This window comes from Lepidochelys olivacea, assembly GCF_965140295.1.
Source record: "Lepidochelys olivacea isolate rLepOli2 genome assembly, chromosome: 15".
Taxonomy (NCBI): domain Eukaryota; kingdom Metazoa; phylum Chordata; order Testudines; family Cheloniidae; genus Lepidochelys; species Lepidochelys olivacea.
The window spans coordinates 4,976,113-5,001,407 of NC_140425.1; the positions used below are offsets into that span (position 1 = coordinate 4,976,113).

At 49.4% G+C, this 25,295-nt stretch overlaps 1 protein-coding gene across 2 annotated transcripts in view; it reads left to right on the forward strand.

Annotated features, from left to right (window-relative positions):
• The window catches only part of OSBP2 (oxysterol binding protein 2), a 366,039-nt gene that overhangs the window by 208,213 nt on the left and 132,531 nt on the right, over positions 1–25,295 (forward strand). For both annotated transcript variants that reach the window (XM_084649482.1, XM_084649481.1), the window contains exon 3: positions 20,904–21,154. In XM_084649482.1, coding sequence (XP_084505608.1) covers positions 20,904–21,154 — 251 coding nt within the window. The remainder of the gene's footprint in view (positions 1–20,903; positions 21,155–25,295) is intronic.

The following is a 25,295-nucleotide window of genomic DNA, read 5'->3' on the forward strand; positions in this document are numbered from 1 at the left end:
TGGTCTCACGTTGCAGTGGGGGAGGTTTAGATTGGATATTAGGAAAAACTTTTTCACTAGGAGGGTGGTGAAACACTGGAATGCGTTGCCTAGGGAGGTGGTGGAATCTCCTTCCTTAGAAGTTTTTAAGGTCAGGCTTGACAAAGCCCTGGCTGGGATGATTTAATTGGGTATGGGTCCTGCTTTTGAGCAGGGGGTTGGACTAGATGACCTCCTGAGGTCCCTTCCAACCCTGATATTCTATGATTCTATGTTTCTAGTTATTGTTCTTTGTACCATCCTGAACTTAAACGGTTCCTCTTCTTCCCAGGGGATTTCGTTATCCAGGTAGTTATAGGCAGTTACCATGATTGTGGTCTTCCTTAGTTGCTGTTTAGCTAATCTGTACATAGTTCTTTTCTTTTTACCTTGTAAATCAAACCCTCTAGCCTTCTGACAATGGTAGTTGCTCTGCTCAGAACGACTCTTAATTTGTGTACCTCTTTCTCATATCGATGTGACTACACATGAGCTTAGCATTTCAGATCCCCCGCCCGCCTCCGCATACTCTTTGCCTAGTGAGCATGTTACACTTCGGGTCACAGAGCTCTATACTGGATGTGGAACTGGAACAGGGGTAGTGCATTCCGCCAGTGCTGTGCATTAGGGAAACTGAGGTACAGCCAGAATTCCTAGGAAGGGGTTGAATTGAGGACACAAGACAAGCAAATGCAAAATAAGAGCGTTATTCAGATTTGCTTCCTAATGTTAATATCTTGGTGACCCAGAGGGTGTTTACAGTCTCCTTCGTTTCACTACTGAAAAACCTGCAACAATCTCAGGCAAGACTGTCAGAGCATGTGTTCCCACCCCAGGGTTTATTGTGATTTAACAGAATCACCCATAGCTGAGAATAGCATTTTCCAAAGCACCAAAGGGATTTAGGAGCACAGGTCTCAGTGATTGTTAATAGGTGCTTCTGAAAATCCAGACCAGTCTTCTGCTATTGCAGGCAATCCTGCCATATAATCCCTGAGGTGACTGCAGTGTTCTTCTCTGAAAGGCTGGCCACCCCAGCTTCTGCATACATACCCAATGAATATCATCTTGTTCCTGCACTGGGTATTGAGCCCAGCTTTTCCCCATGGACTGGGGAGGTGTAAAGACGGTCTCTCTGTAGTTGGTGGTTTAATACAACAGAAAATATCATATTGCCTCTATATAAATCCATGGTGCACTCACATCTTGAATACTGGGTGCAGATCTGGTCGCCCCATCTCTAAAAAGACATATTGGAATTGGAAAAGGTACAGAAAAGGGCAACAAAAATTATCAGAGATCTGGAACAGCTTAGAGATGACTAAGGGGGGGATATGATAGAGGTCTATAAAATCATGACTGGTGTGGAGAAAGTAAATAAGGAAGTGTTATTTACTCCTTCTCATAATATAAGAACTAGGGGTCACCAAATTAAATTAATAGACAGCAGGTTTAAAGCAAACAAAAGGAAGTTTTTCTTCACACAACGCATAGTCAACCTGTGGAACTCCTTGCAAGAGGTTTGCATGACACTAACAACAGGGTAGAGTTAAAGTTATTTGGATGCTTTAACTGTGCGTTTTTCTCTTTAGCATGTTCAGATTTTTTTCTTAGTGTAACATTAACACTAAATTTCCTGGGTCTATAGTGCTTGGTTTGGGGATAATTTTGGATAATTACAGCATCCCTGTAATGCTTTTATCTGTAAATTACATATATTAGCAATTTAAAGGTAAAAACATTTTACCCTTACATTATAGGGATGCTGTAATTATGTATATATGACCATCGTAATTTAACCATTCCATGAGAAGCTGGTTTTCTACATCTTCAGGTTTCTGTGATGAAACTTCTACCTGTTAGGAGCAGGAGGCTAGTAAAGACTCTTTGCTTTTGTCCTTCCAGTTTCAGAGACACCTCGGAGGCTCCAGGAGGCTGGACTGTTACCCAGCTTGAATTTAAGGCCCTGAGTTGCAGCCCCAGTTCAATAGTTTGAAAACCCATTTTGTGATTTGAACAAATTATGTCTGGAAGTCACTGAGAGCGAATAAACCTGGATCCCAATATGTCAGTGTTCCAGAACTGCTCTGTACTGCTCGCCTCTGGCAGCTCGTTAAGCAGACAGATCTATTTTATAACTGGCCCTTCCCTTGGACACCTCCTATGGGCTTTCAGGCTTTTTTCAAAGCTTCTTTGTTCCCCCTTCGGTGCTCGTTTTCTGCTCCTCTTTCTTTCTAAGCAGGCTGTTGGTTTGTGTGTGGTTGTTCTGAACTCCAGTAGCGGCAGCCGTTATGTAAGACAGAATAAAGGGAATAGTCCTTGGCTGACCTAACTCATCCAGAGCAGAACAATAGCACAACTGTCACCATTCGGCCCAGGTGCATTCGCTTGGCAGGAAGGGATTTTTTTTTCCAGGCTTGAGTTGCTTATGTAACTTTGTGTAGCAGCAAGAAAGCCCGCAAGCACTGGTCAGAGCCGAGTGCCCCGAGAGAGCAAGAGGCAGAATTTAAGCATCCTTGATAAACAGATCTGCCAGAATTCAGGAAATGCTAGTGTCAAAGGATGGGGAAAAGCAGAACACTTTGTCACTAAGGGACACAGTCCCCTCTGGCACATACAATCTGGACTGTATAGTACTGGTTTCAATCCAAACCTACCTGCACAGGCTCTGAATCTGTCCCTGTCTTTTATTTTATTATTAGTAGTAGTGGATCAAATCCTGAGGCCCTTACTCAGCTGTTATTCAGTCCTTAGGCAAAAACTCTTGGAAGCCATAAACTTTGCCTGAGTGATAGCTGAGTATAAACTGAGTATGGGCCCAACAGTCAGCCCTAAAATAGCAATTAATAATCACAGAATCATAGAAATGTAAGCCTGGAAAGAGCCTGGAGAGGCCGTCTAGTCCAGTTCCCTGCACTGAGGCAGGACCAAACAGACCATCCCTGGCAGATGTATGTCTAACCTGCTCTTAAAAACCTCCAGTGACGGAGATTCCACAACCTCCCTGGGCAACTTAACCACCCTGGCAGTTGGGAAGTTCTTCCTAATCTCCAACCTAACCCTCCCTTGCTGCAAGTTAATCCCATTGCTTCTTGCCTTTCCTCAGTGGTTCAGGAGAACAATTTATCACCCTCCTCTTTATAACAGCCTTTAAGTATGGTTATTGTGTTCCCACCCCCCCAGTCTTCTCCAGACTAAACAAACCCAGTTTTCTTCAATCTTTCCTTGTAGGTCATCTTTCTAACCCTTTAGTCATTTTTGTTGCTCTCCTCTGGACTTTCTCCAATTTGTCAGCATCTTTCCTGAAGTGTGGGGTCCAGAAATGGACACAGCACTCCAGATGAGGCCTTCTCAGTGCTGAGTAGAACAGAAGAATTACTTCTCGTGTCTTGCTTACAACACTCATGGTAATGCATTCCAAAATGATGTTCGCTTTTTTTGCAACAGTGTTCCACTGTTGACTCATATTTAGTTTGTGATCCACTATAACACCCAGATCCTTTTCTGCAGGACTCCTTCCTAGACAGTCATTTCCCATCTTGTATTTGTGCAGTTGATTATTCCTTCCTAAGTATAGGACTTTGCATTTGTCCTATTTATTTCAAATCTTTTCTCCAGTTTGTTAAGAGCATTTTGGATTCTAATCCTGCCCTCTAAAGGGCATGCAATCCCTCCCAGCTTGGTATCGTCCACAAACTGTATGAGTGTACTCGCTATCTATTATCCAAATAATTTATGAAGATATTGAATAGAACCGGACCCAGGACTGATCTCTGTGGGACCCCACTTGATATGCCCTTCCAGCTTGACTGAACCATTGAAAACTGCACGCTGAGTATGGTTTTCCAATCATTTGCACATGCACCTTATAGTAGGTTCATCTAGACTGTATTTCCCTAGTTTGTTTATGAGAATGTCATGGGAGACAGTATCAAAAGCCTTGCTAAAGTCTTGCTAAAGTCTACTGCTTCCCCCCATCCACATGGGTTGTTACTCTGTCATAGAAAGCTATTAGAGTGAGTTGACATGATTTGTTCTTGACTATTACTTATCGTCTTATTATCTGCTAGACATGTGTTATCTGTAGAGTGTATTATTAGCCCCTTTGTACAGATGGGAACTTGAGGTCTGTAGAAATAACTGCCCCATGTCACATAAGGCACAGACAATAGCACCCAGGAGTCCTTACTCCCAGCCCCTTGCGTTAACCACTAACCTTCTAACCTAGTCTTGCCTGGGGAAGGGCGGGTACAGAGCCCTATTTCAGTTACCCACAGTCCTTTGCTGTCAGTAGGAGGCCATTGGATGATATCACGTGTCACAAATTCACAAGTGAAGGACACGTTTCTTTCTCAGTGACGGTTACTAAGACACTGTAAATGTGTCACTCCCACCACTCAGAGTCCTTCTCCCTTCCTCTTGCTACTGTATAGCTATATCTCCAGACAAGGGGTTGGCTTAGTTATGTATGCACATTTCCAGTAGGTTATCTGTGACATAGTCATGGTGATTGATGCGTGGCCCCTATGAGGTATGGTCAAAGAAAACCAAGCCAGCGTTGCTCTTTGCTGTCAACAGTGACTCATACCTTAGCTTCTTCCTGTGCTTTTAAAAAATGCCGATTAGCCACTAACAATAAGAAGGTTTCAGAGTAGCAGCCGTGTTAGTCTGTATTTGCAAAAAGAAAAGGAGGACTTGTGGCACCTTAGAAAATAACCAATTTATTTGAGCATGAGCTTTCGTGAGCTACAGCTCACTTCATCGGATGCATCTCTAAGGTGCCACAAGTACTCCTTTTCTTTTAACAATAAGAAATGTATCGAATATGGCCAGGAAAGGCCATTGCCGAGCAGCGCGGCTAGCTGTAGCCTCCAGAGGTTCCATTAATGTGAAGGGATGTTCCATGGAAAAGTACTCCTGGAACCCGTCACAGCAGCACTGAAGAGCTAAACCTTGGCAATGGCCACTCTGCATGGCAGACAGGCAACAAGACTGTCTCCTGATCAGAGCAAGGACGGAGCGCCAGGAGCGTGGCTTGAGTCCTTCAACCAGTGTGCCAGCAAAATAAGTAAGAGGCAGAACCTCCCCAAAAACAGGCTGATATATCCGAGTCCTCCTCTGTAAATAACAATACAATGCAAATCGTGTGTGTGTGTGTGTGTGTGTGAAAACCAGGCTACTGGGGGAAGGAGAGACCTTGGTTTTTGGCAGTGTTAATTTTTGGTCTGGCACACAAATACTACAATGACAAGCACAGTATAAATGCTTACATAGACCTAGCTCTAGTTTATTCATCTATATTTACTGCAAAGAGATGTTAGTCTCCAGACCAGGATACTTTGCATTCCCCTCATCAAGCCTGGTGAATGTTCCATGCAGCCTGTTCTGAGCTGGAGCGTGACTATTCAGACAAACGTCTGTGCTCAAGAGTTGTTGTTATTTGTCCTCACTGTCCTGGAACCTTGCAGTAGAGACACAGAGACTGCTGTGTTACTCCTTACTTTTCATTGTCTTTGGCTGTTTACATACCTTGGGGTGAGAACTGGGTTACCTCCTAAAGCTGTGATCTCTGTCCGAATTGGAGATCACTCTATTCCCACCTGCTCCTTGCTTTCCTGGCTCTCCACCCCCTGTCCAACATCATGCTATGCAGGAGACAGGTGATAAATACACAGCAAATGTGGCACATGCTTTGCTTTGATGCCCAGAAAAAACGTCCATTTCTGATGAGCTGATTGCATCGCCAATACAAAGCAGCGTTCTCATTAACCGTCTGGAACAATGGCTTGTCTGTGAGCACTGCCTGCGATTAGTGCTGCAGTACGTGTATTTATGCTCACACGAATACAGGCAACGCAGACTCTTCTCAGAAGCTGGTTCCTCTAACTGGAATAGTTCCCAAAGCATACTCCTGTTCTGCCTAGTCCTGCTGGAGCATCTAACGAAGGCTTGTCCCTCCTGCAGTTGAATCATTCTTTGTCCTTTCTCAGACATGGATTTTGAAAGCCATAAAACGCTTACAACTGCAGTTCGGTTTAATCTGTGCGTTTTCATTGCCAGAGCTCATTAGAGACCATTAAAAAAAGCCTGGAAAACTTCACCTGTTTTCAGAATTTGAAAAGCTGCAAGAGTCAGATTCTTCTCTCTGTTCTACTCGTGACGTCACTGCAGCTACTCCAGAGTTATGCTGGTATAAGTCAGAGCAGAATCTGGCCCTAAATATTTGACATTTTCAGCAGTGAACTGATTTCACACTGAGCCACTGCTGGACAGCCCTGGCTGTCCTGCCAGAGAGGAGCCCCAATGAACCTGTCAGCCATCCAGCCTGAACCCTGCCACTGTCACCTGCTAGTTCTGTGCTTGCCGCAGTCCTGGTTCCTGTTGTCCTGGGGTATCTGATAACAAGGGGACAAAAGGAGAGTCTCATGTCTGTCCTGAACCAGCCAATTGTCCACTCACAATTCACAGTGCTGATTCTTAGACAGGATCTGCTGTAAGCTGCTTTCAGCAAGGTCAGTGGATGACAAATAAGAACTATTCTGGGGCTCAGCTGAACACCCAGAGAGGTTGATTTACTTTCCTTATACTGAGACAGAGTTGGCTAGAGCATATGAATATGGGTAGAAAGCTGGCTAGATTGTCGGGCTCAACGGGTAGTGATCAATGGCTCCATGTCTAGTTGGCAGCCGGTATCAAGTGGAGTGCCCCAAGGGTCGGTCCTGGGGCCGGTTTTGTTCAATATCTTCATAAATGATCTGGAGGATGGTGTGGATTGCACTCTCAGCAAATTTGCAGATGATACTAAACTGGGAGGAGTGGTAGATACACTGGAGGGGAGGGATAGGATACAGAAGGACCTAGACAAATTGGAGGATTGGGCCAAAAGAAATCTGATGAGGTTCAATAAGGATAAGTGCAGGGTCCTGCACTTAGGACGGAAGAACCCAATGCACAGCTACAGACTAGGGACCGAATGGCTAGGCAGCAGTTCAGTGGAAAAGGACCTAGGGGTGACAGTGGACGAGAAGCTGGATATGAGTCAGCAGTGTGCCCTTGTTGCCAAGAAGGCCAATGGCATTTTGGGATGTATAAGTAGGGGCATAGCGAGCAGATCGAGGGACGTGATCGTTCCCCTCTATTCGACATTGGTGAGGCCTCATCTGGAGTACTGTGTCCAGTTTTGGGTCCCACACTACAAGAAGGATGTGGATAAATTGGAGAGAGTCCAGCGAAGGGCAACAAAAATTATTAGGGGTCTGGAACACATGACTTATGAGGAGAGGCTGAGGGAGCTGGGATTGTTTAGCCTGCAGAAGAGAAGAATGAGGGGGGATTTGATAGCTGCTTTCAACTACCTGAAAGGGGGTTCCAAAGAGGATGGCTCTAGACTGTTCTCAATGGTAGCAGATGACAGAACGAGGAGTAATGGTCTCACGTTGCAGTGGGGGAGGTTTAGATTGGATATTAGGAAAAACTTTTTCACTAAGAGGGTGGTGAAACACTGGAATGCGTTACCTAGGGAGGTGGTAGAATCTCCTTCCTTAGAGGTTTTTAAGGTCAGGCTTGACAAAGCCCTGGCTGGGATGATTTAACTGGGAATTGGTCCTGCTTCGAGCAGGGGGTTGGACTAGATGACCTTCTGGGGTCCCTTCCAACCCTGATATTCTATGATTCTATGAATGGATAAGTAACAAAGTCCCTCCGAAACCTGACACTGCCTCAGTTTCCCCATAGGGTATGTCTGCACTGGAAGCGAATGTGTGATTGTAGCGCAGCTGCTCATGCTAACAGTACAGGTAACAATAACACTGTAGACATGTGGCATGGGCTGGCATCCTGAGCACATACCCAGGTCCCTGTTAGGCTTGTACTTCACGTGCCGTGTGACCAGACCCTACGTGTCAGCCATTCAGCAGCTCCCAGCGCTGTCAGGTTGCTGCAGTGACTTAGCCAAGGAACAGCTAAAGTCCAAACAAACTCAACACATCTTCCGATGTTCTGCCAGCCTACCTGGGCTCAGCTCCCTTCCTCCTCCTCCTTCCCAGGGGTCACCACATCACCTTGCTAGGCAGCTCCACAAATAGTCCGTTTGTACCCCCTCACCAAGGAGCAACGTAGGAGGAACTCAGGCCCAGCCTCTCCTATGGGTTCCCAGCCCTGGGAATCCTAAACAGCCAGGCTGTCTGCCCCATAATCCAACGCTACCCTGTCTTCTCCCTGGGCCTTCTCCTATACCCTCCAGCCTTGGCCTCCTTTTCCTTGCTGACCCCTCTGACTTCCAGGCCTGCTCTTTCCAGGGCCTGCCCCATCCACTTCTCTCCTTTGCTCACTGGCTGCTCCTATCCCCAGCTGGCCTGGTTTAGTCACATGTGTCTACCCTTAATTCCCTTCACCCGGGCTAGCTGCCCTGTGCCAGGCTGCATGGCTTCAGTGCATGTGATCTTGGCTGCCACTAACGGTTGGTCCCAGCAACTACAAGAGCTTGCTACTCACCTCTAAAGCAGTGGGGATTTTCAGCATGAGTGGCGAGGGAGTTGGCTTTTAGTGCTGATGGTCCCAGTGCTCCTCCCTTTCTGGAGGACAGACTCCCCGGACTGGTCTTTCCTTACTGCTGCTCTGTTTTGCACTCCGAGGACATGGCATTGATCTGAATTAGCTGGGTTATCCCAGTGCTTTGTGAATTGACACCGAGCCCCGGGGTCCCTTCGTCAACCACTGACAGGGGCAGGCTCGCCTGGCACCATTTTGCAGTCCCTTTGCCCAAATCCCAGCTGTCTGATCTAGACCAAGCCTAGAGGAGAGCTGCCTCAGCAGTATGGCAGGGCGCTTTACTGCGCCCGCCATGAGATCAGTGCAGTGCTCAGCTCTGCAGCTCTTTTACATGGCGTGATGCACTTTCCATAGGTTGAGTCTCCCCCACGTCAGTCAGCCATGGTGCGCCGGCTTTTCCGGTCCGCCTCAGTGGGTTTGAGGAAGAACTCTGCTCTTTTCTTGTCAGCTCCACCAGCCGCCTTTCCCATCTTTTCCAGTCATCACTACTTGTCGAGACAAGGCATCATAGCTGCTTGCTCCAGCCCTGATCCCCATCTGGCCACTCTGTGCGCTCACGTCCCGTTAATGCATCATTGCCTGCTGCCCTGATTGCTCCCCCATGCTGTGACGCTCCTTTTTTAGCTTTGCCCTTTAAAGGGGGACATTCACATTGAGACAGATTTGGAACCAAGGTGCCTTTCCCAGACTGTTCTCACACGGAAGTCCCGTGCCCGCCTAACGCCAGCAATCCATGCCTCTCCCTCTCCCCCAGCATCTGGCTTCTCTGGACAAATATGTTAGCAATATGCAACATAAAGTTTGGCTTCTTCCTGGCTTGGCTGCTTCCATAGGCACAGGGCTGTTCCAAGTCCTCTGTGTCTCTACAGAGACACTCTCTCCTCCCCTTGTGTGTAGTGGGGGGGAACCCACTTACCCCTTTCCTAGCAGAATCAAAACCTGTGGCAAGTGGGGTGTTGGAGGCAAACCCTGCCAGCCTCTTGCAGGAACATTTTAAAACCCCACAATACAGTGCTGAGGATTGGCAGGTTAGGGGGATTTGTAATGGGGTGTAGAGTCCTCCATTTCTAGGTCCCCTGTTCATATCCCGCCCAAGTGGGGAGTGGCTGGTACTGCTACCACCTGAGGAGTGGTATGGGAGGCCAGCTGAAATGAGTAGGTGGGCTCAGTCCTGTTTGTGGTGGACAGGCCTCCAGGTCACAGACCACATCACTGCCAATGAGACTGGTTGGTCAGAGAGGCTCAGGTGGCTGCTCCCAAGCTGGAGGTGAGGATTTCAGTCACTGTCTATCCAGCAGCGTTCACCACACGGCTTGCACGCCCCCTGAGGAGTTTGCAAGGTGTTCAAGGCTGTGTCCAGGAGAGCTGTGTAACCCCTGGTTCGGGACTGGGTGCAATAGAACAATTGTCAAACCTCGATGGAAGGTGTCAGATCGCTATTCCGTTAATGCTGCCCCCCAAGGTGAAAGGCACTTAGGAATTCCAAAGGCAGAAGGGGAACCGGCTCAGCCAGATGCGATTTGGTGAGTTTCCTCCTCTCCATTATACCTTGCTGAGTGGTTATTGTGACAGGAGTGCATAGGCTGCTCTTGGTGTAAGCACGCTTCCATCACACCGCTGCCAACTCCGGTACGTCCGTGTGCTCGGAGTGAGACGTGGCGTGTCACCCCCAGGACGTCCGTGTGCTGGGGGCGCGATCAGGCCCGTCACCCCCAGGACGTCCGTGTGCTGGGGGCGGGATCAGGCCCGTCACCCCCGAGACGTCCGTGTCCTGGGGGCGGGACGAGGCCCGTCACCCCCGAGACGTCCGTGTCCTGGGGGCGGGACCAGGCCCGTCACCCCCGGGACGTCCGTGTGCTGGGGGCGGGACGAGGCCCGTCACCCCCGAGACGTCCGTGTCCTGGGGGCGGGACCAGGCCTGTCACACCCGGGACGTCCGTGTCCTGGGGGCGGGACGAGGCCCGTCACCCCCGGTACGTCCGTGTGCTGGGGGCGGGATCAGGCCCGTCACCCCCGGGACGTCCGTGTCCTGGGGGCGGGACGAGGCCCGTCACCCCCGGGACGTCCGTGTGCTGGGGGCGGGACCAGGCCCGTCATCCCCGGGACGTCCGTGTGCTGGGGGCGGGATCAGGCCCGTCACCCCCGGGACGTCCCTGTGCTGGGGGCGGGACGAGGCCCGTCACCCCCGGGACGTCCCTGTGCTGGGGGCGGGACGAGGCCCGTCACCCCCGGGACGTCCGTGTGCTGGGGGCGGGATCAGGCCCGTCACCCCCGGGACGTCCCTGTGCTGGGGGCGGGATCAGGCCCGTCACCCCCGGGACGTCCGTGTGCTGGGGGCGGGACGCGGCCTGTAGAATTTCGTATGGTCTCATCTTCCCAGTTGTTCTGTTGTTCTCTGAGCTGTGTCTATAACCCCCGTCCTGCAGTCTGCGGCTGTGTCATGCTTCCCCTGGGACCGTACCTGCTCTCACACACTCTGTCCCAGTCCTCTGCTCGTGAGCTGTTGTCATGCTGACATCACTGCAGCTTAGCAGCGCAGATACCCTTCTTTCCCCTGCCCTAATCCCTCAAGTCTCAGACTGGCTCTTTTCCTGACTCCGGAATCCTTCAAGGGCGTTTTGTTGCTTGGTGGTTACAAATACTAGCCTTGATTTTTTGCCCTCAGTAGCCATGATTCATCTTACCTTCTGGCTGTGTGAATTGCTTCCAAAGTTTGTCATCTGCATCTGGGCCTTGCAGCCCAGCTCTGGATTACAGGCAGATTGGTTGCCATGTTGTGCGATACTGAACTGGGCTCTCTGTTACAAGATTCGCTGCATTTTGCTGCTTTGCCTGCATTCCAGCGGGGGCTCTTGGATCCGTTCTCTCATCTGGCTGAGGCTTGAGAAAGTCTCTAGTGTCGGATGAGCCTCAGCTCTGAGTCACAACTACTTCCCTGTTCCTATGACACCCTGGCTAAACAGAATCAGAATCTGGGCATTTGGCAGCAAGAGTCAGCTTCCCAGCTGCTGACATGTCCCCGTTTCCTCCTTTTCCAAAATCTCTGTGAGTGAGTTATTAGCCCTGCCACTGAGGAGCTGGTGGATCTGCACTGAGCCAGCCACGGTGCCGATGGACACAGTGCAGGCTTCCCACAGAACTCTGCCAGGAGCTGTGTCTGACGTGATTGCCACTGAGCGGGTCTGAGCACAAACAGTTCAGTGCGTGCCTGCTCGCCGTGCCACTCTCACACTGTTCTTGTTTGTTCCAGTGACAGTGCTCTCCAGGAACCTGTCTCCCAGTGCAGTAGAGGGAAGACTAGTGGACATGGTTCAACTTGTCCATGTCCACACCGGCACTAAACTGGGTCAAGTTTAAACCGAACAGTTTCCTAAACCTGTTGAGAGCTAGTTACTCTGGCTGGCTCTCAGAATGCTTGTAAACTTCTTGAAGCTCTTTTGTGTGAGGACATGAGGTGTTTTGCACACTCTAGGGAGCTACACTGGTTCCAAATGGCCAATGTCTTATTGCAGCCAGGGCTGTAGTTACCTGCCTTTTTGGGGTGTTGTGCAGGTTAATAATGGATGTGCAGTGTTTTCAGCTCATACGCGTTGAATGCATTGGTTTCAGAGTAACAGCCGTGTTAGTCTGTATTTGCAAAAAGAAAAGGAGTACTTGTGGCACCTCAGAAACTAACCAATTTATTTGAGCATAAGCTTTCGTGAGCTACAGCTCACTTCATCGGATGCATACCGTGGAAACTGCAGCAGATTTTATATACACACAGAGAATATGAAACAATACCTCATCCCACCCCACTGTCCTGCTGGTAATAGCTTATCTAAAGTGATCATCAGGTTGGGCCATTTCCAGCACAAATCCAGGTTTTCTCACCCTCCACCCCCCCACACAAATTCACTCTCCTGCTGGTGATAGCCCATCCAAAGTGACAACTCTTTACACAATGTGCATGATAATCAAGTTGGGCCATTTCCTGCACAAATCCAGGTTCTCTCACCCCCTCACCCCCCTCCCAAAAACCACACACACAAACTCACTCTCCTGCTGGTAATAGCTCATCCAAACTGACCACTCTCCAAGTTTAAATCCAAGTTAAACCAGAACATCTGGGGGGGGGGGGGGGATAGGAAAAAAAAAGGGGAAATAGGCTACCTTGCATAATGATTTAGCCACTCCCAGTCTCTATTTAAGCCTAAATTAATAGTATCCAATTTGCAAATGAATTCCAATTCAGCAGTTTCTCGCTGGAGTCTGGATTTGAAGTTTTTTTGTTTTAAGATAGCGACCTTCATGTCTGTGATTGCGTGACCAGAGAGATTGAAGTGTTCTCCGACTGGTTTATGAATGTTATAATTCTTGACATCTGATTTGTGTCCATTTATTCTTTTATGTAGAGACTGTCCAGTTTGACCAATGTACATGGCAGAGAGGCATTGCTGGCACATGATGGCATATATCACATTGGTGGATGTGCAGGTGAACGAGCCTCTGATAGTGTGGCTGATGTTATTAGGCCCTGTGATGGTGTCCCCTGAATAGATATGTGGGCACAATTGGCAACGGGCTTTGTTGCAAGGATAAGTTCCTGGGTTAGTGGTTCTGTTGTGTGGTATGTGGTTGTTGGTGAGTATTTGCTTCAGGTTGCGGGGCTGTCTGTAGGCAAGGACTGGCCTGTCTCCCAAGATTTGTGAGAGTGTTGGGTCATCCTTTAGGATAGGTTGTAGATCCTTAATAATGCGTTGGAGGGGTTTTAGTTGGGGGCTGAAGGTGACGGCTAGTGGCGTTCTGTTATTTTCTTTGTTAGGCCTGTCCTGTAGTAGGTAACGTCTGGGAACTCTTCTGGCTCTATCAATCTGTTTCTTTACTTCCGCAGGTGGGTATTGTAGTTGTAAGAAAGCTTGACAGAGATCTTGTAGGTGTTTGTCTCTGTCTGAGGGGTTGGAGCAAATGCGGTTGTATCGCAGAGCTTGGCTGTAGACGATGGATCGTGTGGTGTGGTCAGGGTGAAAGCTGGAGGCATGCAGGTAGGAATAGCGGTCAGTAGGTTTCCGGTATAGGGTGGTGTTTATGTGACCATTGTTTATTAGCACTGTAGTGTCCAGGAAGTGGATCTCTTGTGTGGACTGGACCAGGCTGAGGTTGGTGGTGGGATGGAAATTGTTGAAATCATGGTGGAATTCCTCAAGGGCTTCTTTTCCATGGGTCCAGATGATGAAGATGTCATCAATATAGCGCAAGTAGAGTAGGGGCTTTAGGGGACGAGAGCTGAGGAAGCGTTGTTCTAAATCAGTCATAAAAATGTTGGCATACTGTGGGGCCATGCGGGTACCCATAGCAGTGCCGCTGATCTGAAGGTATACATTGAATGGATTGCTTCCCTTCACTCAAGAGGGGGCATTTGAAGGGATGCTGGATAAAGCACTTGGGGATGGAAGATGCCCCTATATCATCTCGTGTGATTTCAGTGGAAAGGCCACTTTCTCCACATGGCCATGTAACGTGCTCCGGACTGCAGCTCAGCACACTTCCCAGGCTGCTGCACTTGCTTTTCGTTAGCACTTGGGGTTGATTGTCCTTCTATGCTACCAAATTGCTCTGATTCCTGTGTTACAAACACTGCTTGGTTGGTTTTAAACCCAGGGCTGTTTCCCCTTCTGTGAGCTGTGGCATCAATGTGCTACTATTGAACGATGGCTGGACATCTGTCTCAATAGCATCATCTTGAAAATCTTACCAATACGCTCGGGATAAAAACCCACATCCGTTTATCAGACGAAAGGCAGGAGATGAGGCAGCAGCTGGGCCGGCCGTTCCAGGCCAGAACACCTGACATGCCAGCGAAGCCATCCTGCTCTGACTGTAATTGAGGCACCTTCGCAGGCTCTCAGCTCTGGCGCGCAGCTTGGGCTCTCTTGCCATAGAAGAATTTGTTGACACTCAGCCTTCTCCCTTCTGTCCCTGAGTGCCGTGCCAGGCAGAGACGCCACAGAGAACAAGCCCTGCTTTCATTCCCGGTGCTGCTTTGTTTGCCTGCCTGAGGAGAGTTGGCAGGATTAATTGTGGGAAGAAATTCATCCCATGGCCATGCAGGGACTTAGATTAGGTTTGCAACTGGTGGGAGGTCTTTCTTTTAGCTCCAAAACATGGGACCGCGTTCACTGATGACATAAGCTAGGCAGCTCGATTGGCAGCTGTCAGTTCAGCCCTATGACTTCTCATTGTCAGAGATAAGTAACTTGTGGAATGATCAACTCAACTCATGGAGGTTTGGCATGGGAGCCGGGACGCCATCCTCAGATTGGTCACACGTACACCAGGATCCTGCCTCTAACCAGCACATGTGGGCCCTGCGTTTGGCTGCTCAGTTTGGCACTTTGTCTTCACATGCTTACTTAGCAGCCTTGGGCCAAGGGCAGCTCCTATATGCACCAGTGCAAGCCTTTTGGCCTTGGTGTAGTTACATACTTTAGAGAGCCAGTTTAAAGGCCCAAGTACAGAACCTGGATGTCCCATTTTAAATGTCCATGTTTGACAATACAGCTCACAACATGTACATTCTAGCTGCTCTCAGCTTATGCACCATCCAACTTATGCACCAACTGAAATCAGCTGAGAGGCTCCTTCTCAGGGTCTCTGGCTTTGAGCTCAGCACGTGTAGAGGCTGAAGGCCAGGTGTTCTCAAGAGTGAGCCCAAGCTCTGGAATTCATTTTCCAGCTTCTTCCGGCAAAGCGCAGGCTTGCTGACCTGAGCAGGCTCGGAGCTTATCTAGGCGCTCAGCTTTATTCTGGGGACTTGGGGTTGTTCCTTTTGTGGACTTGCGGTTGATTTGGAGTTGACATTTATCACTATTTATCATTTCCTTTGTGCAGATGTACACAGAGAGAGCTGCGCACGCCTGTGTTGTCAGTCGGTAGATACTGTGCTTTAGAGGATGGACAGGACAGGGAACTGCCTCCAGAAAGGGAAACCCAGGGCAGAGACAGCTGCCTCCCCACACAGTCCTGAAGCACAGGGTAACTGGCATATGCCTCACATCTGGGGCATGACTCCCTGTATCAGTGTAAGGATACAAACTGGTGGACAGAGTGCCTTAGCACTGGAATTATAGCCACTGCTCAGCCCTTCCCAGGGCTTGGCCACTTGGGCTCACGCTGAGTAGAACGGGATCACTGTCACTCTTTGGAGGGCTGTATTTTGTAACGTTATGCTTCTTAAAAAAAAATAGAATTGCTTGAAAATCAATGGGACGGAGTGTCCCTGCTCCTGGGCGTGTGACCGGAGATGGACGGAGCGTCTCTGCTCCTGGGGGTGTGACGGGAGACGGACGGAGAGTCCCTGCTCCTGGGGGTGTGACAGGGGATGGACGGAGAGTCCCTGCTCCTGGGCGTGTGACAGGGGATGGACGGAGCGTCCCTGCTCCTGGGCACATGACGGGGGATGGACGGAACGTCCCTGCTCCTGGGCGGACAGGGACAGAACACATCTACTCACGGGGCTGTGGGGAATGGGAGGCGCATCTGCAGCCAACGTGCAGAGGAAATTGCGTGCTCATGCACCAGGGGAGGGGGATGAGGACGGAGTGCAGCTGCACCCGAGTGGGGGGACATGAACCGGGGGGCTGGGGCAGGGGACAGAGTGCAGCTGCACCCAAGAGAGGATGGGGGCCAGGGTGCACATACTTCTGGGGACGTCGTTGGGCACACAGCTGACAACTGCTCAGACCCAGCACAAAGCCATAGTTGTGTGGCAGGTCTCAGTGTTTGGTGGTGTTGGTACATCAGTGCCCAGCAACATCATGTTCTCTGGCTGTGCAGTGGGGGCCTTCCCGGGTGTAGCAGAGCAATGCCCCACGGACTTGGTGTTGCCCCTGCTGGTTGGGCACGACGTTGGGAAGTGACGCGGTAATGCCTGCAGCTCAGGGCTCTGGGCCTGCCCTCCAAGCTCAGCCTGCAAGGCAGATCCAGGGGGCATGAACTGTGGGCCAGGATGGTGACAGTGTGGAGCCGAGTCAGTGCAGCACGACGATCTTTAATGGGACCCATGTTCCGTAACACAGGATGTGTATATGGGGAGGGTGCATAGCTGAGCTGCACGTGCTCTAAAACCACCCCTGGAACCTCTGTAGTGTCAGGGCTGTTTTCCCTTTCTCAGTTTGACTTCCTGGTGGATTTTTTGCTGATGTCTCTGATCCCTGCTTAGAGCCTCTTGATCCCCCAACTTGTGCTTGACTCCACCTGCCTCCAGGGGAGAGAGAATGGTGCATTTTAAAGAAACTCATCACATTACACTCATTATTCATTGCTTGTTTAACACCACACAATATTTTTATGTTACAAAAATAATCACCATTTCCGTTGAATCTCAGTGATATTGAACATACTCCCCTTCTGCAGTGCTGGTTTTGTTGTTGTAAATATTAAATAGATATTTCCTTACATGGTAACATTCATGGAAGTTGTCCTTCCCTCCCCAAAAGGTCAGCTGCCTGAGGCCTGCTGCGCGAGAGCTGAGAGCCCCTCAGCAGTTCTACACCATGTATAACCTCCTCTCTCAGCATGCAACAAGCAGCTGCCAGCACTGTGCTACCTGTGTGGCTCTGACCGAGGCCAGGACACTGAAGGCATGAGTTGGTTATAAGAAACAGCTTAAAAATGTAGATTGGACTCAAGTGTAAAACTATAATTCAGCAGCCAAAAAAGAATTTGAAGAGCAACTAGCATGAGACACAGAAAAAACTGAATCTATTTCCCCATGTTAAGTATCCTCACATGTTCTTGTCAACTGTCTGAAATGAGCCATCTTGATTATCCCGACAAAAGTTTTTTTTCTCCTGCTGATAATAGCTCATCTTAATTAATTAGCCTCTTAGAGTTGGTGTGGCAACGTCCACCTTTTTATGTTCTCTGTATGAATATATACCTTTTTACTCTATGTTCCATTCTATGCATCTAATGAAGTGGGCTGTAGCCCACAAAAGCTTATGCTCAAATAAATTGGTTAGTCTCTAAGGTGCCACAAGGACTCCTTTTCAAGGATGACAAGTCCGTTGCAAAGAAGCTAAATGAATTCTTTGCACTGGTCTTCGCTGCAGAGGATGTGAGGGAGATTCCCACTCCTGAACTATTCTTTTTAAGTGACAAAACTGTCCCGGATTGAGGTGTCAGTAGAGGAGGTTCTGGAACAAACTGATAAATTAAACAGTAATAAGTCACCAGGACCAGGTAGGATTCACCCAAGAGTTCTGAAGGAACTGAAATATGAAATTGCAGAACTACTAACTGTGGTATGTAACCTATCATTTAAACCAGCTTGTGTACCAGAGGGCTAATGTAATGCTGACGTTTTAAAAAAATGGTTCCAGGGTGATCCAGGCAATTACAGGCTGGTAAGTCTAACTTCAGTATCAAGCAGATTGATTAAAACTATGGCGGAGAACACAATTATCGGACACTTTGATGAACACAGTATGTTGGGGAAGAGTCAACACAGCTTCTGTTAAGGGAGATCATGCCTCACCAATGTATTAGAATTCTCTGTGGGTGTCAACAAACGTGGACAAGGGTGATCTAGTGGACATAGTCTCCTTGGACTTTCAGAGAACTTTTGACAAGGTCCCCCACCAAAGGCTCTTAAGCAAAGTAAACTGTCATGGGATAAGAGGGAAGGTCCTCTCATGGATCAGTAACTGGTTAAAAGGTAGGAAGCAAAGGGTAGGAATAAACGGTCAGTTTTCACAGTGGAGAGAGGTAAATAGTGGAAGCCCCCCAAGGATCCATACTGAGACTAATACTGTTCAACATATTCATAAATGATCTGGCAAAAGGGGTAAACTGTGAGGTGGCAAAGTTTGCAGATGATACAAAATTATTCACGTTGGTTAAGTCCAAAACTGACTGCGAAGAGTTACAGATGGATCTCACAGAAGTGGGTGACTGGGCAACAAAATGGCAGATGAAATTCAATGTTGATAAATGCAAAGTAATGGACATTGGAAATGTCCAACTATACATACAAAATGATGGGGTCTAAACTAGCTGTTACCACTCAAGCAAGAGATCTGGGAGTCATTGTGCATAGTTCTCTGAAAACATCTGTTCAATGTGCAGTAGCAGTAACAAAAAGCCAATGTTGGGAATCATTAGGAAATGGATAGATAAGAAAGAAAATATCATATTGCCACTATGTAAATTCATAGTATGTCCACATCCTGAATAGTGCATGCAGCTTTTGTTGCCCATCTTTAAAAAGATATATTGGAATTGGAAAAGGTACAGAAAAGGGCAACAAAAATAATTAGGGGTATGGAGCAGCTTCCATATGAGGAGAGATTAATAAGACTGGGACTGTTCATTTTAGAAGAGAGATGACTAAGGGAGGATATGATAGAGGTTTATAAAATCATGACTGGTGTGGAGAAAGTGAAGAAGGAAGTGTTATTTTCCCCTTCACAGAACACAAGAACCAGGAGTTCTTAATAGGCATTAGGTTTGAATCAAAATAAGGAGTCCTTCTTTACACAACACTCAGACAACCTGTGGAAGTGGTTGCCAGGGGATGTTGTGAAGGCCAAAAGTATAACTGGGTTCAAAAAAGAATTAGATAAGTTCATGGAGGTTAGGTTCATCACTGGCTATTAGCCAAAATGGTCAGGGATGTAATCCCTGGCTCTGGGTGTCCCTAGACCTCTGACTGCCAGAATCTGGGACTGGATGACAATGGATGGATTACTCGATACGTTGCCCTGTTCTGTTCATTCCCTCTGAAGCATCTGGCACCAGCCACTGTCAGAAGACAGGACACTGGGCTAGATGGACCATTGGTCTGACCCACGATGGCCATTCTTATGTTATTATGTAAATATTTGAGACTTAACCCTTAGGGAATAGCTCATCCTTATTAAATTCATTAGGGCTTTATATGGAAATCACTCTGAGCCCTGTCGTATTTAGTGAAGAGTGCTCTCCTTTCTGTAGAACTTTGAAAACATCCTATACTCCCCCGTCTGCAGGATTACATAGCCTGGTTTCAAAGTGCTATAGAAAGGCTGTTATTCTATACTGAGTGTCTAGGACCTTTCCATGTGGGTGAAACTTGAAAACACTCAGAACAGAATAATTTTCCTTATGAAAGACGGGTGTTTCGGTGCTCCCTGAGGGTGCGTCTACACAGCATTTTGGAGCAAGCCGCCCAGCCCAGGTTGATAGACTTGGGCTGATGGGCTCAGACTCATGCTCTAAAAATAGCTGGATGGTCAGTGCTTGGAGTTGAGGCTGGAGCTCGGGCTTGGAAGCCCAGCTGCCTCCCAAGGCTTCAGAGCCTGAGCGGCAGCCCAAACCGTGAGCTCAAAGCGCTGTCTACACGACTATTTTTAGAGTGCTAGCACGAGCCTGCTAGCCCCTGTCTGTGGACCCCTGGGAAGCTCGCTCCAAATGCTGTGTAGACGTACCCTCAGTGGTTCCCTCGGTCCCAGTGTCACACAGATGGAGACACAAATTCCGATCCGAACTGCACGTTTGTGCTAACGACCCACGTGGTTGGACTAATCACAGTCCAGAGTGTTATGATGGGAAGTCCACGGCAGAGGTTCTGGGGTGGGGGGAACTCCCCACGCTTGCTGTTGTGGGACTTGGCCCTGTGTGAATGCCCCTCCTCGGCACAGTAGTGGTTGGCAGTTGCACATCTAGCTCTCCTGGGCCCTGCCTGGCGGTTAGCCTCTTCGGGGGGCGGCTCTGTAACTTAGTGAAGTCACTGGAAGTTTTCCTGCTGACATCTCTGGGCTTTGGATCAGATCATTACAACATTGTTCTTTTTTGGATGCAGGAGACTGGGCACTCCTGGCCTAAACTCACCCCAGTGCTTAGGTGTTCGCTAGGGCCCCCCCGGCCTTGTTACTCCCCGCGTCCTGGTGCTGCTCATTCCCGCAGCGCGGCAGTCTCAGGTGGGAGCTGGGAATGTTAGGACAGAGCACCCAGAAAACGCAGTGCTGCCTGGGGACGCTGGCTGGCTGCTTTTTTCACAGGCAGAGACGTACTCTGCACTGACCCCTGCTTCCGACACACAGGAAGAGCTTGGCTACAGGAGGAGTGAAAGCAGCTAGGAAGCAGGAGGGGGAATAGGAGCTCCATGTGTAGGGCAGAGAGGGACAAGCTAGGGGCTATTCTGAAAAGCTGTCCCCAAGGGCAGTGTGCAGGCTCTCTCACCCCCAGCCCAACGGCACTCAGCACAAGCCAGGAGCCCTTGACTCACTTCCACTGCACAGCCCGGACTTTAGTACAGTCCGGTGGTAACCATGGAAACCGTTTTTTCTCTCCACCCCCCACTCCCCTCTTTCCAGATGACTCTGGTGATGAGGAACCAACCTCGCAGTCTGACAAGAGTGAGCTGCACAGCACTCTGAAAAGCCTCGCCAGTAAGCTGGAGGATCTAAGCACGTGCAATGACCTTATTGCCAAGCACGGGGCGGCTCTCCAGAGGTCCCTGAGTGAGCTGGAGAACCTGAAGCTGCCTGCCGAGAGCGGGGAGAAGATCAAAGCCGTCAATGAGCGAGCCACCCTCTTCCGGATCACCTCCAATGCTATGATCAATGTAAGTGCTTTGTCGCGCTTGAGTTCTCTTGGAAATCCTGGCAGTAGCAGGGGTGTGGGCAGGGGCGTGGCTTGCCTGTGGCATGTGTAACTCCTCACTGGTCCCTGCATGCAATGAACAGCTGTGTGCCAGGTAAACTCTGTGCACGAGTGTGCGTGTGCTCCACTGTTCTGTTGAGAAGAGGACAAGGAGGCATTCACTCCCCAGGGGCTGCTGCTCCCCTTCCCTTTTTCTTCATTCCCGTCCTCCCCCAGCACATGAAGTGTCTTTCCCCCCTCCCTGCCCTGTTTCCCCTCCATGCTTTTCACACCGGAGGAGGGAATGGCGAAGGCTTTTGTGTCGGATTAGCATTGGGATGGGCGCTCCGGGAGCAGCTTGGAGTTTAGTTAAGGCTCGGCTGCCATTTATTCCGGCTGCACAGCAGTTAACAAGCCAAAGAGGATTCAAACTTGACAAGGCACAGCAGAGAGACGAGAAGACAGGCTGCTTAATGGTCTGTGGTGTAATGTGTTCATGGACCCATTTGGAACAGCTGTGACAGCGGCTAGATAAGCTAAGTTTGCACAAACCACTTATGGGAGAGGCTTCTCCAAATGTCCCAGTGGTCAGCCACCGGCTGGAGTTAGAACTGGTTCCATAGCCGTTCTGTGGGGAGCAGGTAGCTTGCCACCTGGTAGCGCAGCAGGTCGGGGGCTGATGTATCATGGGTTCATTCTGACTGCAGATTGAGATCCTCAGATGGCATAAATCCACACTGACTTCAGAGGAGCTGCAGTAGCATACACCAGCTGGGGATCTAGCCCTTAGCGTTTAAATGCCAGGACAGTGACCTGGATCAGAGGTGCCCAAATGCACAGCTGTGGCTTCTCCTTGTTTGTTTATTGCAGCTCATGTCCTCCTAACCAGCCAATCAGTATTCACACACCTCACCGCACCCTGCGGGATAGTGCAGGACTCTTTTATTTTGTGGTTGTCTTGCATATTGGGGAATTCTGATCGGCTGCCTTTGTGGTGAAACGTTCTCTGATGGTGGTGGGGAGGTGTGTGGTTATTTTTTCCTGCAGGGAGGAAGGAGCAGAAATTCCATAAAGGAAGCAAAACATTAACGGTAAAAAAAGGAATAATTGATAATGAATGAATTCAGCCTGGTGGAGATCCTGATCCTGGTACTGAATAAACGATTCATGGCAATGTGTAGACTGCACCTCTCCTAGGCAGGCAAGGCAATAGAGAATTCCATATGGTTCAGTGTCAAGAATTAAAGTGTTCAACAGCCACCAGAATCAAATGCTAACCCCTCTTCCCTACCGCATTCAACCCGCCTCCCCAGGAAAACGCTGGGAGAAGAAGCTTTTCAGTGTCCTTCCCCTTCTTCCCAGCAGGGGCACTGCACCTGTTCAGCTTTGCTGGGTGCTACCTTCAACAAACTCTTACGTTGTGGTGGTGCTCTTGCACCTTAAGACGTATGTTGACACTGAATGGTCATTTATGGTGTTATCCTGCCCAGCCTAGCAGCAGGGCAGTGTGCTCCAGTTGAGAGGACACAGGCTTGGAATCAGGAGATCTGGATTTTATGTCCTGCTCTGATATTGACTCACTGTATGATCTTGGGCAGATCACATTGCCACTTTGTGCCTCAGTTTCCCCATTGTCAACATGGGGTTAATGACACTGACCCTCCCATGAGATCTGCAGATGAAAAGCACTGTGAGTCAGAGTCTACTACCCTCCCTCACACTGTGTGCCGTAGGGCCCTGAACAGCATCAGGGTGTGAGAATCTGGCCCTGTACAGGTATAAATTATTACCAAAGAAAAGTACAGAACCAAAACATCTCCTAGCAACAGATGAAGTTAAAGTGCCCATGTGACAATGCTGATTCTTTTAGGTCTGTCAGCTGCCTCTGATACCACCGACTGCGAGGTAGTGTGTAGCCATTGGTACCACCCACGGCGAGGTAGAGCGTGGCCATTGATACCACCAACGGCAGGGTAGAGCGTGGCCATTGATACTACTGACTGCGAGGTAGAGCGTGGCCATTGATACCACCAACGGCAAGGTAGTGCGTGGCCATTGATACTACTGACTGCGAGGTAGAGCGTGGCCATTGATACCACCAACGGCAAGGTAGTGTGTGGCCATTGATACTACTGACTGCGAGGTAGAGCGTGGCCATTGATACCACCAACGGCAGGGTAGAGCGTGGCCATTGATACTACTGACTGCGAGGTAGAGCGTGGCCATTGATACCACCAACGGCAAGGTAGTGTGTGGCCATTGATACTACTGACTGCGAGGTAGAGCGTGGCCATTGATACCACCAACGGCAGGGTAGAGCGTGGCCATTGATACTACTGACTGCGAGGTAGAGCGTGGCCATTGATACCACCAACGGCAAGGTAGTGTGTGGCCATTGATACTACTGACTGCGAGGTAGAGCGTGGCCATTGATACCACCAACGGCAGGGTAGTGTGTGGCCATTGATACTACTGACTGCGAGGTAGTGTGTGGCCATTGATACTACTGACTGCGAGGTAGAGCGTGGCCATTGATACCACCAACGGCAGGGTAGAGCGTGGCCATTGATACCACCGACGGCAGGGTAGAGTGTAGCCATTGATACTACTGACTGCGAGGTAGAGCGTGGCCATTGATACCACCGACAGCGAGGTAGAGTGTGGCCATTGATACTACTGACTGCGAGGTAGTGTGTGGCCGTTGATACCACCGACGGCGAGGTAGAGCGTGGCCATTGATACCACCCACGGCGAGGTAGAGCGTGGCCGTTGATACCACTGATGGCGAGGTATTTTTGATGTGCCTGTTATTCCTGACAGGCATAAATGGAGCCACCCTGGTATGGCTCCACCCCTTTGTCTGGGAGAGGTTCCAGACATAAGTGATGGGCAGTTGTTGTTGCCTGTGGGGTTCTGCAAGGTGTGGGGCTGTCAGCCCCCCTATCAGAGTGCACCTGAAGCCAGGCGGAGGTTTGAGGTGTAGCGGTTGGCTGTGCTGGTTTTAGTATGCTGAGGACACACAGTCCTCTCACGCTGCTCTGCTGTGCAGTGGCTGTCCCAGGGGATGCGTTAGGAGGTAGCTGGCTGAGCCTCTGTCCAGTAATGACCGACCTGATGTTCGCAGATTGGAAGATGCAATGAACACTTGGCAGAGATTTATTAGCAGCCTCGACTGAGGGAATACCCCTCCCAGTTGTTTCCCCCATTCACAGCTTAGGGCTGTCATTAGATCCAGGGCAGCTCCAAGGTGCTCCAGCAGCGTCTGTGGCTGAGTGCTTTCCCCTGTGTATCCTGTGAAGAGATTAACTTGCTGCCACCTGCTCTACGTGGGGCTACAGCTTGGACCATCTGGGAGCTGAAGCTCAGCAGAATGTGGCAGCTGCCTTTGCTGAGCAGACGTTGATACCCTCAGCACGTCATACGAGCACTCCGGAATCAGCATTGGCTGCCCGTTGGCTTCCAGGTGGAGTTTAAGGGGTTAATTTTGGCTTGCAAAATCCTAAATAATTTGAGCCCTGATTAGCTGAGAGATTCCTTTCCCCTCTTTACTGCTCCCCTTGTTGTCTGTGGAGGTGCTGGTTTATATGGGAGGGGTTCTGAACTCTGAAACTTGCTCCCCGCTTTGGTCCATTGTTTATTGGTAAAGCATGTTGCAGACCCCTCTTACTCGAGCGTGTGGGTCGGGAGGAGGGTGTTCTTGTGGGAGGTCTGGGTTTTGTGCTTTTAGGCAGAGGTATGGCCAGCATGGGCTACATCGCATTGTACATCATGTATGTATGGGTTTTATCTGGCTGGATCTGGTCTGATCGTGTGAATGTCCCTAGAGCCAGGGAGAGGAATGTCCAAGAAGCAGAAATAAAATAGATACGTAGATAGGAAAATAGTACTACCACCCTCTTTCTGTAAGCTTGCTGTACGCGCCTAAGAGAGGTTGGGTGACCTGAGCGTGTTCCAGACAGGCTGGGCCCCATGCAGCTCTGCCTTCCTCTCGGGTAACCTGGGCGCGACTCCTCTCTCTTCGCTGGCATTTCTTTGGGTTTAGGCTGGGGTAACGGAGAGCAGAATTTGGCTCTTTGTTGCCCAGTTAGTGCTGTGTAGGATGGGAGAGGAAGGCTCAACAGCAG